Source organism: Dromaius novaehollandiae, chromosome 1 (assembly GCF_036370855.1).
Source record: "Dromaius novaehollandiae isolate bDroNov1 chromosome 1, bDroNov1.hap1, whole genome shotgun sequence".
Classification (NCBI taxonomy): domain Eukaryota; kingdom Metazoa; phylum Chordata; class Aves; order Casuariiformes; family Dromaiidae; genus Dromaius; species Dromaius novaehollandiae.
Genome location: NC_088098.1, coordinates 51,492,661 through 51,511,428, shown reverse-complemented (window position 1 = coordinate 51,511,428; position 18,768 = coordinate 51,492,661). Strand labels below are relative to the sequence as shown.

At 51.0% G+C, this 18,768-nt stretch overlaps 1 protein-coding gene across 3 annotated transcripts; it reads right to left on the bottom strand.

Annotated features, from left to right (window-relative positions):
• Positions 1–707: 707 nt before the first annotated feature.
• LOC112983458 (suppressor of cytokine signaling 1-like) lies at positions 708–16,960 on the bottom strand. 3 transcript variants are annotated; one of them, XM_064511620.1, is made up of 4 exons: positions 16,793–16,960; positions 13,187–13,277; positions 5,743–5,867; positions 708–2,339 (listed from the first exon to the last, which is right to left on the bottom strand). In XM_064511620.1, exon 4 carries the CDS (start codon positions 2,271–2,273, stop codon positions 1,584–1,586), a length of 690 nt encoding a protein of 229 aa, XP_064367690.1. In that variant the 5' UTR covers positions 2,274–2,339; positions 5,743–5,867; positions 13,187–13,277; positions 16,793–16,960; the 3' UTR covers positions 708–1,583. The 3 variants fall into 3 exon arrangements, with proteins under 3 accessions (XP_064367690.1, XP_025956362.2, XP_025956371.2); XM_026100577.2 differs by lacking the exon at positions 13,187–13,277; XM_026100586.2 differs by lacking the exons at positions 13,187–13,277; positions 16,793–16,960 and adding an exon at positions 16,539–16,732.
• Between the last annotated feature and the right edge of the window lie 1,808 nt (positions 16,961–18,768).

Genomic DNA, 18,768 nt, shown 5'->3' with positions numbered 1-18,768 from the left:
CTGCATGCATCTTTTTTTTTCCTTTCTCTCTTGTAGCTCTGAAAGGGAAAGTCAGCGTGAACTCAGCAGACTGCCCGCTTGGCTTTGGATGCACGATGGCCCAGTGATGGGAGCAGGCTTCTCTGCTCTCCCAGGAAACGGTTTGGATCCGATTCATGGGTCACATTTTCCAGCAACTGAACATGCTGAACCTCTTTCACAAGAGCTGTTTTCAGAGCTGTTTTCAGTCACTCGTTACAAAGACGTCATACCTGCTTGCACCACTGAGGTGACCCATAGTGGTGAGGTTTCTCCTAGCCCTGTTTAACTCCACTCCATTCGTCTCACCTGTACTCAGCCTCCCTGGCTACGATTTGTCGGTGTTGTACTCTGTGCTGTAGGACTGTGAATTACAAGTATTTCTTTCAAACTGCCAGTACAATTTTTAAGGTATTAAAAATACTTTTGAAAAACTTCACCCCTAAATTTTTTATAAGCATAAGATACTTCCTAAACTCCTCAGTTTATTTCACTATAAATGATGAATTAAGCTTATTGTTCCTAGCTCAGACCATTCATTTACGTACTGATTTTGGTCTTTATAAGAAATTCAACTGCTCAGTTTCAGTTCGATTACCACGTCTCTGCACTAAACTAGGTGCATTAAGTGTTTCCAGTGCTGCAAGGCAATGAAAACATTTTCTCATGTATCCATTGACTTTTAAAAATAAGTATAAAAACCATGTTTATTAAAATTTAAAAGGCTTATACAAAAACTTCTGCCTTTTGGGAGGCAGAAACAAAACCCCAAGAATATCCCTTTATCACCGATCCCCCCACCACCTGTAGGGGGCAGCAGCATACTATCAGATGAGCATAAGAAAGGGCGCTGTACTCCCATCCCCGCCCGCCGGCCCAGAGCAGACCTGGCTCTCCAAACCAGAATTCCCTTGGCAGGAATACAATGCCCTTAGTATAAGGTAACTCATCTGCACTCCCAAAAATCTGCTCCAATAAGCAATGCAGAAGCCAGTGAAACTGCACGTGTTGTACATGGCTGCAGCAGCTTTACTCCAGTGCAAACGTCGACCTCTGAAGTGACAGGTATTGCGTTTATGCTGCAAGGAGTGGAGCATGTCCTCGCTCGGACATGGCTACCTGGGTGTGCGCTCAGCACGGGGGCTATGGCCATCAACACCCAGGCAGCGCTGCTCAGGGGCCGGACTCAGCCAGATCACTTCAGAAGGGCAGATTTTTAGCAGAAACTAGCTTAGGCACTTTTGGACAGAGGAGGAGCCAGGGCTGACCTGGGAGGACAGGCAGCTCGCCCTGTGCTCAAGCTTATGAGTCACAACCGGAGTAAAGAGCAGGACTGGGGGGGTCTCTGCTCTTCAGCTTTGGCTTTACTCCAGGCATCTCAGGGAGAGGCCACACACACTGCGCGCATACGAGGACACAGCTCTCGCAGTCAGTGAGTTCAAGCCCTGCTCCCCCTGCCCTCCCCTTCCTCTCCAAGCGACCAGTCCAATCCCACCGGAGTGGCGTGCATCCCACCAGCATACCCACGAAACAGGCACTTCCTTTCATCTCCCACATGCGCTGCGTCATCTCCCAGCCCAGGCCGGAGAGGGGCTGGGGACAACGCTTGGCTCCAAGCCTCCCCTCCCACCGGGAGGACAAGCCACCTCCTCCCTCGGGCGCATCCCGGAGGAGCCCGCTCCTTGCCCCGTTGCGGCGGGCAGGCTCCAAGAGCCCCCGGGCAGGCGCTGGCGGCACAGTTCTTGCAGCGTGGGCACTGTCCGGCGGCTCCGGCACAGGGGCTCGGAGAACACCAGGGGCGTCCCCCCCATCTCATCAAAGTGCAAGGGGTTGTTTCGGGTCCCCGCCACCACCAGCTCCAGGAGCCGGACCACGCAGTCCGAAAACCAGTTTTTCAGGCGGAAATAGCCCTCCTGGAAAGAGATCCGAAGGCTGACAGGCCCCGTCGGCATCCGCACGCTCAGGCTGAACAGGTAGTTCCCCTGAGAGCTGTCCCGTACCAGGTAAGTGCCGACAGGCTCCCGCTGGAGCTTGGCGTGAGCCTCCCCCACTGACAAGGGGCCCCAGTAGAAGTCGCTGGCCTGAAGGATGTTGAGGGATCGCTCCAGGACCTCCCACTCGCAGCTGCGAAACATCCGGAAGCGAGCGGGCAAGCTGGATGGCACAGGGCTGGGGAGGACGCTCTGATGCTGCCTTTGCGGACGAGAAACAGTCGCGTGCGTGTTCTGCAGGTCATCTGGCCTCCCTCTGATCATCTCTCAAAGAGCCCATGGATCCTGGAAAGATGCTGTCTTTACCATGCTTCCCCCTTTGCATCCAGCCTGCAGGACAGAAGGAAAGTGAGGCAAAGCCTTTATGGTCATCTAACTGGGCAAGCAAAGACTTCACAGGGAGGAAGAACAGCAGCGAGGGTAAGAAAAAGGGTACAGGGGAGTTACTGTAGGTCACAAACCCACAGCTGCAGGAATGACAGGGGAAATATGTGCAGGAACGGCTCCAGCTGGCTCCCCCCGCCACCGCGATGTTACAGTGCTTTGCATCCATTGAGTTTATACGATTCCCAGCCAGGGGCTCCCCAGCACAGCCTTCAGCTTGCTGTGTTGAATCTAGCAGACCTCAGTATTTGTGATTTCCCTCTCTTGGGTGTTCGGGGAGGTTTCAGAGTGGCCTTGAGATTGGTGTGGGGAAATGAAACCCAAAATTAGAAGGCGAAAACCTCCCAAGGCAGGAAAGTATCTTTCTTATTCAGTGAAAGGTGCAAAGGGCTTCTCAGGCCTGCCCAACCTAAAGGACAAAGTGACTTAGAAGAAACAGAAGATGGGAGTGAATCTTTCCCGCCAAACCCCAGGAACCACTGCCTTGGCCCAGGAGGCCTCAGACTGGGCCCCCTTCAAGAAATGTTTCACCATCAGCAGTGCTAGGACTGCTGCAGATTAGACTGCTTATACACTGACACCAGATCCTGCAGCCGTGCAAGAACAATTCTGCTCAGGCCTTTCCAGGCCTTTAACTCCCACTTCTGCCCTGGGCTCTCTGGGGGACAGCTCTGGACCACGGGCTGCTCCCTGCTGGCAGATGATCCTGCCCTCTCCCAAGCAGCGGTCACGCGCTGACTCCAAAGCGCCCTTCGCTGCGGTCACAAGCCTGCTCTTGCCCTAGTGAGCCTGCGCCTGGTGTTACTACCAGGCTCTGTGCATTTAGCAAGGTGGATTCCTGCGCCTGGCATTGCCATCAGCCATCCGTCCGAGTCATTTTGATTATTAAAAAAAAAGTATATATTCTGTCTGCGTGTGTGTGTATACATATATATATATATATATATGTGCATACATAAACATAAAAACCACAGCCCCAAGCCAGAGGCTCATTCTGTGTGAGAAGCTGAGCTGTTACATACCACTTCCCCAGGCCTGACAAGGCAGTAGCTCACCGCCAAACCCTGCCCTCAGTCCCTTGACGTACTCCATTAACCCAGTCACACACACTGACAGCGAAGCCTCGCTTCGAGCGGCACACACGGCCGACATGCAGCCTCCAGCGGAGGAAGGGACGGGTTTCCCCAGCTCCAGCAGTCCCTCGCCACGGTGGACTCAGGGCAGGGGGGAGCATGTGGCACCCCCAGGGATCGTGCAGGGACCTGCAGAGGAGGGCTTACTCTGGAGGGAAAAGCTTTTCTCGCTATACAGCCCGGCTAGCTAGGCTCCCGTTGTTCACCAGCTACTCCAAAGCCTCGTGCTTCTGTCAGCATCCGGGCCAGCCGCGCACAGTGAAGCGTGAGATGCGAAGGGCCAAACTTCTTTCCCCCACGCCACCCTGCCCCAGCATTTTTCCTCCTGCCCAGGCACACGCTGCCGGGGGGCAAAAAGCAATTCAGCCTCCACTGCCAGCTCAGTGCCTTTCTCCCCTAGGGCTCCTAACAAAAGATAGGCCCAGCTGGCACAGCTGTTTTGGAAAGGAGACGTCCATGCAGCAAAGTCTTGTCTACAGCTACTCTTTCTCCCCTGTTGTCTCTCACAGTAGCTGCAGTAATATAGTTTTAGTAATATCTATAATGCAACCATCAGGCACTTCTCCACACATGGAGCCATAAGCAACTTTGTCCAAGAGCACCCTGGGAAGCTTTTCCAGGGGTGAATATACAGTTTCTCCTCCTGTGATCTGCAGGCCACAAAGCTGTTACCATCCTCTCTCCTGCTCTTTAGCTACATGCCACTGTGGGAGGGAAATTCCACTCTTACAACAAAGTGGGAGGGGTAGGAAGGAATTAATCAAGTAGGGTTTTTTTTCCCCATTTAAAAAAAAAAAAAAGGCAGCAGTTGAGAGCTGCTCAGACGGTTCAGCAAGTCAGAATAAATCTTAGGGGAGGCTGATTTAGTGAGCAGAACGCAAGTAAACACAGTCAACACGTGCAGTGATTAGAGCAATCTATCACCATGCAAAACTCAGCACTGCAGGCACCACAAGAAGCTGCAGCATCTCTATCCCTTTCCTTTTCCTCTCTGCTGGGTGAGAAAGCTACAGAGCCCTTTGACATTAGTTATTATAGAAAAAGGAGGTTGTACTACTGTTAACTGCCTCCAAAGCTGCAGCTAAAGAGACGACGGGACTGAGAAGGAGCCTTGTTCCCACCAGCGGCCTCTCCTCCCAAACAGCAACTTCTCTTGGGTCCAAACTGAAATTTTGCCAATCTCACAGGTCTTGGTTGGGAAATAAATTCAAACAGGAAAACAGAAGCAGGCAGCTGTCTTTCATTTGCAGACTAGTTTTTAAAACAACAAATAGATAATTTGTTTAAGGCTCCAGATGCCATTTGACAAAAACACAACGGGTTTGTCCCAGTTTTCAAGCTTGAGTCATTCTCCCAAGTCCTTTAAGAAAAATCCACTGCTACTAGAAGTCTGACTGAGTAAGAACTGAGACTGTGTCATCATTTCGAATTCAAAGCAAATGCAAAAATAGCACCCTCACAATTTGTTCACTTGGTTTGAAATCTCCATATGGGTCAGATCCTCAGACAGCATGAATTTGTTTAGCATCAGTGACCCATTTCCAACAGATGACTGTCTGGCCTGCAGTGCAGTGTTAGCTGGCCCTCTGAAAGTACTTTCTGATATTACCTTCACAGGTTCACTCTTAATGAGTCAACAGACACTATGTGCACATGGCCTCCCATTTCAAGCTAGGAGAAAGCAGACTCTTAGGATTAGAAATAAGGCAGACCAGGGGTGTACCGAAATGCATATGCATAATTAGTTCTGCTTCCGATCTACCACACTGAGATTTGCTTTTTTCCCCCTAAAAAGCCAAAAAAAACCCAACGCCCAAACACCCAAACACATTACTACCTCCCTGCTGCAAGACAGTAAGAAGAACATTTATAGCTAGAGCAACATACTGCAAAAAGCCAGAGTCCCACTAATTAAAAGGCTGGATAAGTTTCCCTGGACCTTCTCTGATTTACTACAAGTTCAAGAGCTTTTCAAAGTAAGTGCTCTTGACACAAGTCATTTTGTTTGCCTCCCCATTTGCTATCCAAGCAAAGCAGAGTATTTCATATAAGACGACATCCCTAGTCAACTGGGTGACTGTATACAATCTGTAGTGCCAGCCAAGCCAGCTCTGCACCCTGGGGCTTGACAAATCTGGCATGTTCAACAGCAGCCTCAAGTACTCAGATCTGATTTGTTCGTGCACTTTTGCTTTAGGATACTTGAAAGAGCTTACCTCTTTAAATTTATTATCCATAAGGATGAGTTTCTGGACATCAGGCCTGGAACTGGTCCAAATTCAAGAGCTTTGATGCAGCATTTCCTCGATTTTGCAAGGCTTCACGTAAGAGCAGGTTCTTCCTTTGAAAAGAAAGAGATGCTCATCAAACTGGTGACTAAGTCCACCACTTCGCCATAACACAGACCCAAAATGCAACAAATCCAGGGACAGGTTGTCTGTCTCAACCTCCTTGACCTATATTTCTGTAGAATCATGTATACAGCACTTCAGACAACAACAGAGACAAATGACAGATATATTATTAGTAGTATTGATGCTGCTTCCAATGCTGTGACTTCATTAACTTCCAAATAGCTCACAGGTGCCCTAAGGATGAACACAAAGAGCTTAAAGTTGCCACCATCATTTGGAAGCTGAACCATGAAAACCAAACATTAAGAGATGATGCAACAGGAATAAGGTTTAGGATTCTGAACAGCAAATTCAAACTTGCGCCGAATGCTACACATAACGTTGAGAGTATCTTATCTGAAACAGCATGCATAACAATTCGCTCCCAAATTATCCAAATTGGGCCCCAGTCGGTTCTGACGCAAGCTCTTCTGCCCTGCCTCCCGCAGCTTTGCTTTTGTGCACCGTGGATGGCATTTGAAATCTGCTGACCTGATGGAGCAGCAGAGCACCACTTGTGCAATCACATAGCTGTCAGTGGGTCCATCAGCAAGCAGAAGCAGCAAACCCAGCCCCCTGCGTGCCTTTCAGAGGCAGTCCCTTTAAGGCTTCGCTTATACCTAAGCTCTGCTGCTTGACATCGCTTCCCTGCACCGCTCCCAGATGGGCACGTGCCCCACGAGCCACGTTTACTCGCAGCTAGTCGAGCTGCAGGTCCGGCCCGTGGCTACGCTACCCATGCCATTCAGCTTCGGTTCCTTCCCGTTACAAATCCCACAGTTTCCAAGCAGTTAGATGGAACCTGGGACAATGTGGAGCAGCATTCCCAGAGGTACCCTGCAAGCCCTCGCGGCAGCGTCCCCCTTTCAGGCAGCCCAGCCTGCGCAGCCAGCTCCTGCTTGCACGTCTGCATCCCACAGAAATGCGCTGCCTACTGATTTGTGGCTACGGAGGATGTTTCAAAGCAAAGCTCAAGCATGGGGCTGGACGAGAAGCCTCCCCGGCAAGTGCCAAGTGCACAGCGCCGTGCTTTAACGACAGGCCAGCCCGGGCCTCACAGCCACCCGCGGGCACCGCGGACGATGGCAAGCGGCCACGGCGAGCCCCCCGGCCACAGCGATCCAGGCCACACGGAGGGGGCAGGGCCAGGCAGGAGGCGCGCAGAGGACCGCGCGCCAGCCAGCGCCGAGGGAGCTGCGGTCGGGCGAGGAATGCGGCACGGCTGAGCCGAGAGGGGACCAGCGCTCCTCGCAGCCGACCGCTCCGGCACAGAGCGGGCCTGGGAGACGCCGCGGTTCCCTCTATCTTTTATGCCACGGCTATAAATAGAGTTTGATGCAAGCCTGCCATTGTGTCTGACATGTGAGGGAATACATGGAAAAAACAACATATATATATAATATATATATACACACACACACACACCCCTCAACCCAAAGCTGTGTTTCCCTACATGACCAGCATTCAGCAAGGATGCAATATAAAAAACCTGTAAGTTTGCTGCCTAGCATGAGGCAGCACACACACGCTGATGTCTGCTGTTTCCATGTATTACAGCTGTGCAGCAGAGCCACTCCGTGAGCTCAGGGAAGCAGTTTCTAAAGATCCGGCACAAAGCCCATTCTTATCAAACTCCTTTCATGACTTTGGGGTTGGAGAGCATCTCTCAAAACCCACAAACACCTCGCCTTTCCATGGATTCGACGTTTCAGTTTTGTGTTTCTTGTCATGCTTTTCCATGACATGTGCTTTCAGCTTTAATGCGACACTTTGCTGATACAGGCTGCAAGGTTTTTTTACCCAAAGAAAACCCACAAGATAGTTTGATGTGTTCCAAGTACTCTTCAAGGCAGGCAAGTCCGCAAGCTCATCTGATTTCTGCATAACATGTTATAAATAAATAAATAAATAAATAAATAAATAAATAAATAAATAAATAAATAAATAAATAAAGGTGGTGGTTTATAGGAGAGAGAATTGCTTTGACTAGACTAACTGACCGAGCTGGAAGACAGAACCTATTTTCAAGATCCCTTCATCCCACTTTTAAAACACCCTGCAAATTCAAAGCAATTATTTCCACATGAAACAGCTTGTTCCTCACAGAAATAGCCGGTGTGAAACTGTAATCCTGCCATTTCATAACAGCAGAGAAGCCACATCGCTGCCCTGAACTCAAAGGCTGCTGCGCAGTAAGAGCTGCAAGTAACTGTAGTTTGTTTTATAGCAAGTAAAACGACCGACTGGCTTCTGGCAAAGAAAACTTCTACCGGGCTATTGAATTCTGGCTCAAGAGCCTGAATTTTTTTCTCCCCGTAAATGGGGAAAAGCAAAGAAAAACAAAAATGTAGAAGGGAAATCAGGACTGGTTACTACTAAGTTTCGAAGCTGCAACTCAGACCACCCTGCCAGGGCTAAAGGGGAGCTGTCGCTCACCTTTCTGGCCAACACGAGGGCTTCTTCTGCAAAGCGAGCGAAGCCCAGCCGCGCTGTTCCCAGCCCTGGCAGCGCCCCAGCGAGCGGCAATCCCTGTCAGCGGCCAGGCAGCAGCGGGACGCGAAGGGGCAGCCCCGCGGGGGCCACCTGCCCTGCAGCCCCGTCGCACCGAGCGCCCACCGGCAAAGCGGCCAAAGTGGGGAACAGGCAGAGCGGAGAGCAAGAAGGGGGGGTAGGAAGAGGCCAGGACAACACGGATCTGTCGGTGCTCCCTCCTGAAACGGGCTGTCCCGTCTCCCCCGCGTGAGTGGGAGCAGCGGGAATGGGAGCGGTGATGCCCAGCATGGTGTCCTCTCCCTCCGCTGGGAGAGCAGGGCTGCTCCCCAAGCCCAGGAGGGGAGCAGAGACTACGGGGAGACACGGCAGCATGGCAGCATGCGGCCGGGCAGGCGGCCGTGGTGAGGCAAAGGCACAGCGCAGAGGGACCCAGGAGTCTGGGCAGAGCCAGCCGCTCGAGCTGCCGACGTGGCTACGAAAGCGCAGCCAAGACAGAGGACGCGGCCTCGGACAAAGCGCCCTGGGCTTCAGGCAGGCAAATCCCGAGTTTCTGCTGTGGCCTCCGCACGCCTTGCCACGGCGCTAGCAGGCGCCCACGCGGGCAGAGGCGCGCCGCTCCGCCTTGCTTGCTGCACGCGGCCTTGCTTGCTGCCCCTCAGCTCTGCCTCCTGCGGCGGCGGCTCCTCCACCCCCCTGAAACAAACAGCATCTGCAGGGAAAGACCTCAGAGAAAAGTCCCAGCGAGTTTAACCAACGCAAGCCAGAGCCTCCAGGCGCAGAGGAGATCCTCCCTTCGCCCTGGAGAAGGGCTGGTTTTCGGAGACGTGACGGGCCATTAGGCCGCATCAGTTATTGTATCTGCAGAGGAAGGGGGCGAGGGTCACAAAGCACAAATGCACCACAACACTTAAGTTTTATAATGGGGGATTTCCAATGCACAAAATAAAGAAACTAGTCCTGAAAGTCAAAAGTGAAAAAAAAAAATTCAAAGTCTTTAGAGGTTATTTAGGAAATCTTAAAGCAACAGGACACGCAAGTCTCCAACAACCATGGGAGCAGAAAGGGGAGAAGAGGAGCCGCTCGGTCAAGCGCCCGGGCTTGGGGACACCGCAGGCCGCACAGCAAGTCCGAGCTGTAGGTGCGATGCTTGCAAGGGCCTCCGCCGCGGCTCAGGGCGCTGTACAAAAGCGCAACAGAACCATAGTCCCTGCCCAGATCTCTCTGCAATCTCAATAATCCTGCAGCAGATGAAAAGCTAACCCTGGCGGAGCCGACATAAAGGCATGTGAATTACTGACAGTGGGGAGCAAATTTACAACAGGATGGCTGTCATGACACTGGGGCAGCAGGTAGCCAAGATAAACAAAACAAACACCAGAAAACAAATGGCATTTTGAGTTTATCGAAAACAGAAAACCTCTGGGGGAATCATTTAGTTCGCTGGGCTACCAGCAAGTGGGGACGAGGATACTGCAGAGAAGCTGCGTAATTACCGTTGAGCAGATTATTTTCTTGCACAGGATGCTGAGCAGGTTCCCTAGTATTTAATGCTCTTTAACCTGAAGACCTGGGGGGGGGGGGATGTTGGTGTATCACGAGAGGAGGGGAAAACTGATAATTCAGGAACAAAAAGTCAGTGGGATGCAGTGGCCCATACGCAGAGTTTCTGAAGGAATTGGGAAATGGTCGGCGGAGGGGCAGAGAGAGGCACTCACTCTCTCAATCAAATCACCTGCTACCGCCAAGGGCCAGGGAACTGCAAGGGCCATGAAGAGCCTTCTGGAAAGCCGTGCTGAGACACAGGGGCCTGGCCGCGGCAAGAGGCAATGCCCAGGCTGAGCTCCTCATCAGGAGGACAGGATCTAGAGGAGCGGCCGCGGAGGGGACATGCCTCGTGCTTCCCCAAAATCTCTGGGCCAGAAGCCAGCTGAGAAGGGGGGCACGAGGTAACGAACCAGCCGCGCTGGGTCTGTAAAGTGGACGGACAGATGACGAGGGACAGTCACTCCTCAGCATCACCGCGGGCAGGAGGAAGGGCGTCTGGAGGAAGCAGGCACGTCACCAGCTCCACACCTGAACACCCCTCTGCTGCCTTCCCAACTGTGCCTGCCCATCCCATCCCCACCAGCTCTGTCCTCCAGGTCCACGTGGCCCCGTCAGCCCCCTCCACTCCTTTATACCCCTTTCCCTGGAGCTGGGCACCGCAGCAGGACCCTCATCCCAGGCTGCCAGCAGGGAGAGGAGCCAGGAAGCTGTCACGCTCTGAGGACTGGTGGCACCTGGGAGGGAAGGACCCTGTGTGCTGCTTCTGCCCCTCTCCTTGAGCACCAGCTCCCGAAGGGAAAGGGGCGCAAGGGCCAGCAGCCCACTTCGCCCTCCCCAGGCACATGACCGATCAGTGGGTGCAAAAGGAGCCCAAAGCTGCCCCCAGCTCAGGCATGACCTGCTCCCTTCCTCCTGCCCATGCAAAGACTCAGTTTGAGCCAGGACACTTTCTAAATATCTTCTTCCCGGGCTGCAACCCACCGTTGCCCACGATATTTAAAGACTGGCAATTTAACCCTGCACCCTAGCTGGCAGCTTCAAGCCTCACGTTGCTTAAACATACGTAGCCACCTGGAAAAGCAGGCGAGTCCCCTCCTTCACCCTGCCCAGGTGACCGGAGCGAGGGACAAAACCACTTCTGGGATGGCCACCAAGGTCAGAGGTCAGTCAAAACCAGGCAAGCTGGCACGCAGCAGGACGTCAGACAAGACTCTGTCCGGATAAATGCAAGTGAATAAGGATTGGTAGGAGGAAAACAAACTACTACTGTGTTTTTAAAGAGCTATGAATTTGCTGGGTCGGCTCAGGAGTGAACTGAGTGGAATTGCTGAGGGTTCATCACAAAAAGTGTCCACTCAGAACACAAAGGCAGTAATTAAAATAAAAAACAAGAAGCAAATATAAGTGTGAGGATGCAAAACGGATGGGTGGGAATCTAACAGCAATGTCACCAGCTGAAATAATCTATTCCATTCCAGTCGCCTTAAATAAAGACAGACAGACGAAACGAAGGGGAGAGGCCTGAAGATGGGTGATGAGAAGTCATGTGAAAGTCTTCAGACAGCGAGAGACTGGAGAAACTCTACGTTCAGTTTAGAAGGCCAATAGTTATAAGGGTATGCAAAGAAATGCGCAATATAACAAGGCTGTTTTTTGTGTGGTCTTTCATAAAACTACGGGAGGAAGTTCAAAGGTAACTGAGATTGAAAAGTAACTAATTTTAAAACTCATAAAAGGAACAACCTCCCCAATCAGACGCATTAAATGTTACTGGGGAAAGTGAGAGAGCTGATCTGAGGATTCTCATTTCTCTTCTTTCTCAAACTTCTCTGCTTGGTCTCTATAAAGTACCCACTGCTCTAGGAAGACTTCTGTAAAGTTTGACTCACTATACCAAACTATAAGGTCTTTTTTTCCTAATTGATCTCTTTTTTGCAACTGAAGCTTTTTTGTTTACTAGATTATGCCCCAGTTTAATTGAGCTTTTTGACTGAAATGCTTTGACAGACCGTAAGTAGAGGAATCCAGCAGCAAAAGGGTTTTTAGCATCACCTTTGAAAGCCACCTCTTAGCCATTCCAGCTTTACATAAAGCTGCAGTGTAGCCCAGCAAAAGGCATAAACATCTTTTAATCATCATGCAAAGCTAAGGGAGTAAGTAAGAGTTTACAAAGTCACTATAAGGAATCAACTATTAACTATGGAGCTGCTGCAGAACAGCTCCATAGCAATAGTTAAGGCACCTTAGCCGTTTTTTCCTCATTTTTACATAGATAAAAAGTACAGCACCTCTCACTTATATGTGCTCCCTTGACGACTGGTATGCACTCACTTGGATACTGTGCGCACGCTACAGTTTCATTGCTTACTGCTAAACCAGCTCCAAATCCGAAATGGCTGTGTCAGGCTAGAGAAGGACATTCCCTCTGTCTCGCTTTTCCCTCGATTGTGGCTCTTTGTCCATCACGCCCCTTAGCTGGCCCTTGGAAGATGAACATAATTTCCAGCAGTGGGAATTGGAGATGATTTCTCTAGCTCCAGCTTCCATGCCTCCGCATCCCAAAATCTCTCATCAGAAAACAAAAGAGAACTGAAATATGGATGCAGAATAACACTGCCGGTCTGTCAAAAAGTATAATCAGACCATTCATGCAGGTGTATATGCACATCACCCCAATTCTACCGCCACAAGCAAATCCGCGCAGAATCTCCCCTAACTTCAGCAAGGTGCTGTGCCGTACAGAAACCCAGCTACATGGTCAGATTGCGGGAACAGGGGCTGAGACCTTTGACATTTTTCAGCTGTTAATAATTGCTCTTATTTTCTTTCCTGACAGCCTGGGTGCAAGTTTCCAAGTAAACTTTGCTGCCCAGGAAGTAAGAAAGTAGTAACAAGCTGTTTCTGAGCTGCAGAATCACAAACAAAAAAATTGCTGCACAAGTCAGAATCTGAAGTCAAAATTTTTCTTCAAAGTTTGCAGGGGGAAAAAGCAACAAAAACTCTCTGCTTAGACAAAGGCAGCTGAATACTGCCAGCTTAACCCAATTTTGCCAGCAACAGCTCCAACAGAGCCAATGTAAAGTTAAAGCAGCCTATTTGTAGACTTAACATTGGCCCAATCTGATTCTTTCCCTCGTATTTCATGTGTGTTTGCAAGCAAGCAGAGGCACAGAAAGTGCATGGGGAGCAGGAAGGGAGAAGACAGAGAGAATGTGCATTATCAAAATACCTTGAGAGCAGTTCTTGGAAATGTGCAGTCTGCAAGCTTGTATCAGACATTCATTTCCTGTGAAGTGCACACAGGCCTTTTCATTTCTCCACTGAAGAGGACGAAAATAAGAGGGCAGCTTTAAGGTCTCCAAAGACAACACAGAAACCAGCATTTTTACAAAAACTGAATTAGTATTGTTATATTATTACAGAACTACTGAACACAACCCGAGAGTTACAGCAGTTAAAATTTAGGACTTGCTTTGCCTCTCACTGCTAAATCTTAGCTTGAAATCTTGCACTTGGCCAAGGGGGGAAATGAATTTTACCTGACTCATTTTGACCACTCATTAACACAAAGTCACCAAAATCTGCTGCACCAAACACCACCGCACTTTCTTTTTTTGTTGTTTCTCTTTTTAAGGGTCTGGGACTGAATTCAGCAAAATGGTTAGCTCAGTTACCTTTTTGAGGCAGAAGGCTGTAGGAGATGCACAAATGCAAAAGAGGAGACTGGGCAGCAGTGAAGCACACTGACAGCATAGAAGGGGGTGAGTGGACACCAGCACCTGTCTTCAGCTTCCACCTCTAGTTACATGCATTCACGGATCAAATTAATCTAACATTTAGTTGCATTCTTCTAAGTAAATGCGTTGCTGCCTAACCACATACACATTGAATGTTTACTACCTTTACTGTATGAAAAGATATCAGCCCTGTTTGGCATACTCAGCTCTTGTACCATCCATATTTTCATTTAAATGAAAAGCTACAGGTGTCCATCTCTCCTGGCTTGCGGGCTTTTGGCAAGCGAAAAGCTACAGGTGTCCATCTCTCCTGGCTTGCAGGCTTTTGGCAAGCACAGCTGGCCGAATGCTGCAACGACCCCCAAAACGGCTCAGGAAAATGCAACCTCCCCAGAGCTTTCATTACTCTGACCACAGTGTCAGCCCGACCCTAATGATGTTATATTTAAGTCTAAGCACTATCTATTTATTGCTGACCAAACTGAAGTAGGAGCACAGCAGGAGAAACCAGGAAAGAAAAAATCTGCAGTTGGTAGGGGAGACGGCGGAGAGGAGAAGACGGTCGTGAGGAACCACAAGGAAAGACTCGGAGGAAAGAAAGAAGAAAACTCCAGTGAGGATGGAGAGAAAGGGAAGCAAGGAAAGAAACAAAACTTAAAAGGCAACTGTGTCAACATTTTCTCCTCCGTTTCTCAGCAATGTGACCACAGTATTAATGACAGTAACTGAGGATTTATGCTACGCAACTCGCGCTCTACCCTTGTGCAAACTGACCACCAGCTTCACAGGCATTCCAGTTGGATTAAGGATAAGAGGCACTAGAGGCACGTTGGAAGCTCTCTTCTGCAGACTGAATTTGGCCCTCTCCGAACAGGCGTCACAGAGGCAGAGACACGAACCTGAGACGCTCTGCACAAGCTCAGCCTCTCCTCGTTGTTCTTTCACGTCTGCTTTTCGGGACCCCAACATGGTCTGGGCTCCTGCATGCCAGAAAACTGCTGGAGTTTATCTGCGGCTGCCAGTGCAATCTTAAACCGAAGCCTTGTGCTGCCTCTTGACACCACTACATTTAAGTAAGTGGTAAATGAGCCAGGTTATTGAAGGACATATAACATACAGCACAATGACAAGTAGCACAAAAATAACCATGGCCCAGGTCCAAGTTTCGTTCAGGAGAAGATGGGAACCTGTGTAGGAGGCTGATATCTAAATACTTCTACGGATTTGTGCCCAAGAGCCTTCCACTCCAGAGGGGACAAAAATCTGTATTTCCAAAACTATGTTTGAAGTCACATAGCCAGGAAAATCGCTCACAAGCGCAGAAACAAAGCTTGGCTTCATCTGCAATGACTGGCCACATCTCGTCGTAACTTGATTCAACCAAGACCAACATTATGTGATAATAGAGCCTCAGTCCCACAAACTTCTGTGCATGTGCATAATTTTAAGCACATGACCGTAGCCCTGCTGCGACTGAATGGGCCATTTGATGTTCCCAGCAGTTAAACTGCAGTCACAGTTGTTTGGAGAAAGCAGATATGTCTGCGTACCCTCTTAAGGGCACAGTCGCCAGAGAATGAAACATCAGGAAACTGCAGTTATTTTTGATCCCACCCCATTTTACAGAATTGAGCATGGTCAGCATGTGACTGGATTTTCCTCTTAAGTTCTCCGAGCGCTACAAGGAGGAGAACGAGCAGATTGCACTGCCTGGACCATGTAATCCCCAAGAGTAGCTTGCTGACAATACTCCTTACCCTAAATTTTCCAAACAATGGACAAGTCACATCCCCCTCCTTCTTCCATATAGAAAACAAGCAAACAAAAAAGCCCGGGATATTAATTTAACATTCTTGGGCTCTTCTCAGTTATCTCCAGGGTTCATTCAGGTCCTGCTTCCAAACTTTCATTGGACAGAGAGGAACATGCATTTAAACTAAATTAAGATTAAATTAAAAAATAAAGATGATCCTAAGAATAACAGGAGCTGAGGTTTTAGGTAGTAACGATTCCAAAATTCTCAGTAAAAGTGTGTGCTAGTGGGAAAAAATGAGTAGAGGATTCTGTAGGGCTGCAAGCACCATGACTCAGATTGCACAAAGGACAAGGTCTCGGTGCTAACCTTTGACTGCAATGCTTTTCATGGGCACCCAGCACTGATATTCTCAGAAAAGGCCGGGGTAAGGCTGCGCTCTGCCTCTATCAGATATGGGAAGACGGTGAGCTACTCTGCCTCCAGCTCCACCAGTGCCGGGGACAGCCTTGGTTTAAGGTTATCCTCTTTCCCTGTAACACCTTCCATTCTGGTGGGGGAGTCACTTTGCAGAGTGAAAAGCTAACATGCTATGTAACGCTCCTCCAGCGTCCTACGTTAGGTGAACGCAAGACGCGGTACGGAGAGGAGGTCAGGGCTGCCCAGGTCTGCGAGGCTGCTTTCCTGCAGACCCGTCTGGGAGATTACATAATTCACAGGTTTCACTTCGAAACAAGCATCTTTGTGCCCTGATGGTTTGGAGAACACCCTGGCGGGGGACCTGCCCCAGGACCACACGGAGACCCCAGGGCCGCCCCCAGCACCCTGCCGCACAGCTCCCACCTGCTGCCGACGCCCCAAATCCTCCCCTGGGCCCCACTGGGAGAGGCGCCCCAAACCGCGGCGCACACCCCTCCTCCATAGCCAGCGACGGCCCCAATTCCCGGCGGAGCCAAGCCGCCAGGGGAAAGCAACCCCCAACTCCTGCCCCCGCGAGAAGCCGAGAAGGGGGGGAAAGGAAGGCAAAAAAGAGAGAAACAACGCCCCCCTCCCCAAAACAGGCGGTTTCCCCTTAGCGCTGCGAGACCTACTCTCCTCCGGCCTCCCGACGGCGGGCGAGGGGGCTGCGGGCGGGCGGCGCTGCTGCGGGTGCGAGCGAGCGCTCAGTGCCGGGGCGACAGCGGCACGGCGCTGCCCGGCCCTGCCCCCTCCGGGCCGCCGCCGCCGCCGCTCTCCCGCCCCGAAGTGAAACCGAGGCGGCCTCGCGCTGCCGCCGGGCACCGCCGCGCAGCGCATCCCCCCTCCCCGGCCCCCAGAGGCACCGAGGGGCCGGGGCGCGGCTTACCGGGGGTGGCGCGGGCCACCGCGGGGTGGCTTCGGCTCTCGGGAGCGGAGGGGAGAGGAGGAAACCCCCCAAGTGTTTCTTTTCCGAGGAAGGAGCCACGGGGGAGGGGAAGGGGGAGGGGTTTCTCCCTCCTCCACCACCCCGTCTTTCCACGGCGTGGCTTTTGCAAAAAAAAAAAAAAAAAAAAAAAAAAAAGTTTTTTCTTTTTTAAAGAAAGTTGGTTGGCCAGATTAGGAGAGGGAAAAAAAGAGAAAGAGAAGCTGTGAAAGCCCCTCCGCTGCGACCTTGCACAGGAACCGCAGCGGGACGAGGCCGCCAGCATCCGCCCCCCCGGGACCGCCGGAGCCACGCGCCGCCCCGGGGAGGCGGCGGCCCCGCGCCGAGGCGACGGCCCCGGGACTCGTGGGCGCCGGGCTGGCCCTGCCGCCGCCCGCTGCCCCCAGCCCCGCGGGGTCCTTGTGCACCGGGCTGGGGCGGCAGATCCAGCAGACACCGGGCTGGGGGGTCAGATCCAGCAGACACCGGGTGGGGGGGTCCCTATGCACCGGGCTGGGGCGGCAGATCCAGCAGACACCGGGCTGGGGCGGCAGATCCAGCAAGCACCGGGCTGAGGGGTCAGATCCAGCAGGCACCAGGTGGGGGGGTCTCTATGCACCGGGCTGGGGCAGCGGATCCAGCAAACCAGGGCTCCTGTGCATCAGGCTGGGGCAGCAGACCCAGCAAGCACTGTGGCCCTTTGCACAGTGCTGGGGCAGCAGGCCTAGCAAAGAAGGGCTGTTTGCACCGGCTGAAATTGGGGAGGGTGTCCAGGCCTTGACCTTCACTGCCGGAGTTCTCCGAGCTGGTCTCTTGCCCTACGGGAGCAGTTTGCTCCTGCTCCGCTGGGCACTGCAGCAGGGCAGTGTGCATGGCAGCTAGCAGTTTAATGCATGCTTGAAGAGCATGCCTAAAATGCACGCTGTGTTCTTGGCGGGCTCAAATTAAAATCCTGGAAACAGAAAAGGGGAAAACGTGAAATTTTATGACGTAAAGTATAAATAGTACACCGCATGCTGCATACTGTAAACATTATTGCTCAGAAAGAATAGACGCAATAGGACAAAAGACAAACTTTGTAATTCTGTACAGAAAAAACACAGTTGCTAAGGCCTAATCTGCAATTATGCTGACGTGATTGCACCACAGGAGTTCTCATTCACCTCTATACATTCACAGATCCCGCAAAGACTGACGCATGTATTCGCTGTTGCCTGTTTGCCGGGTGAATTGCCCTGCTGAAATGACGATATGCAAATACAGAGCACAGACGTGCTCTGGCTGCTTTGCACCAGTCTAGCAATGCAAAGCAGCTGTAACTCAGGATTAAGCAGTGGGGCAAAAGAGTTTTGCAGCTGCTTTGCATTGCTGGGGAAGCGCAAAGCAGTCAGAAATACGCCACTGATTCGGACCCGCAGTCTTGCCAGAAGTTCCACTGAGTATTGAGACATCAGCCCTTGTTTTTTCTTCCAACCAAGCATGAAGATGCTGCTGACCGCAGAAGAATTTCTGAACTTCCATGAGAGTCTGGGCAAAGCACTAATTCTTTCCCGACGAGGCTTCAGTAGGAGGACCTTCCACGGAAACCCAAAATCACGGCCCAGAAGAAGTGCTCATCTGTTCCATTTTTGGTTTATAAGTAGGCTTGTCACACTTTTCTTTGTAATTTTGGATGGCAGCTTCAAAAATATCCTGCGGTTTGCTTTACGGTTGGCTAGTAGGGAGTCAGCTTCCCTCTGTGGGTATTTATAGCATTTATTGGGTGGCTTCATAGACTGTGCCAGCCACCTTGCCCTAATATTCAATGGACTAGTCTAATTCTTCCTTTTATTCTTCCTCTGTTTCTTTGCTTGTGAAACCTAAGAACCAGCCTCACCGCTCTTAGGTTGTTTGCTGGTCTCACTTTTCCCTCATCTACTTGAAACTGTGACCTTGCAGCA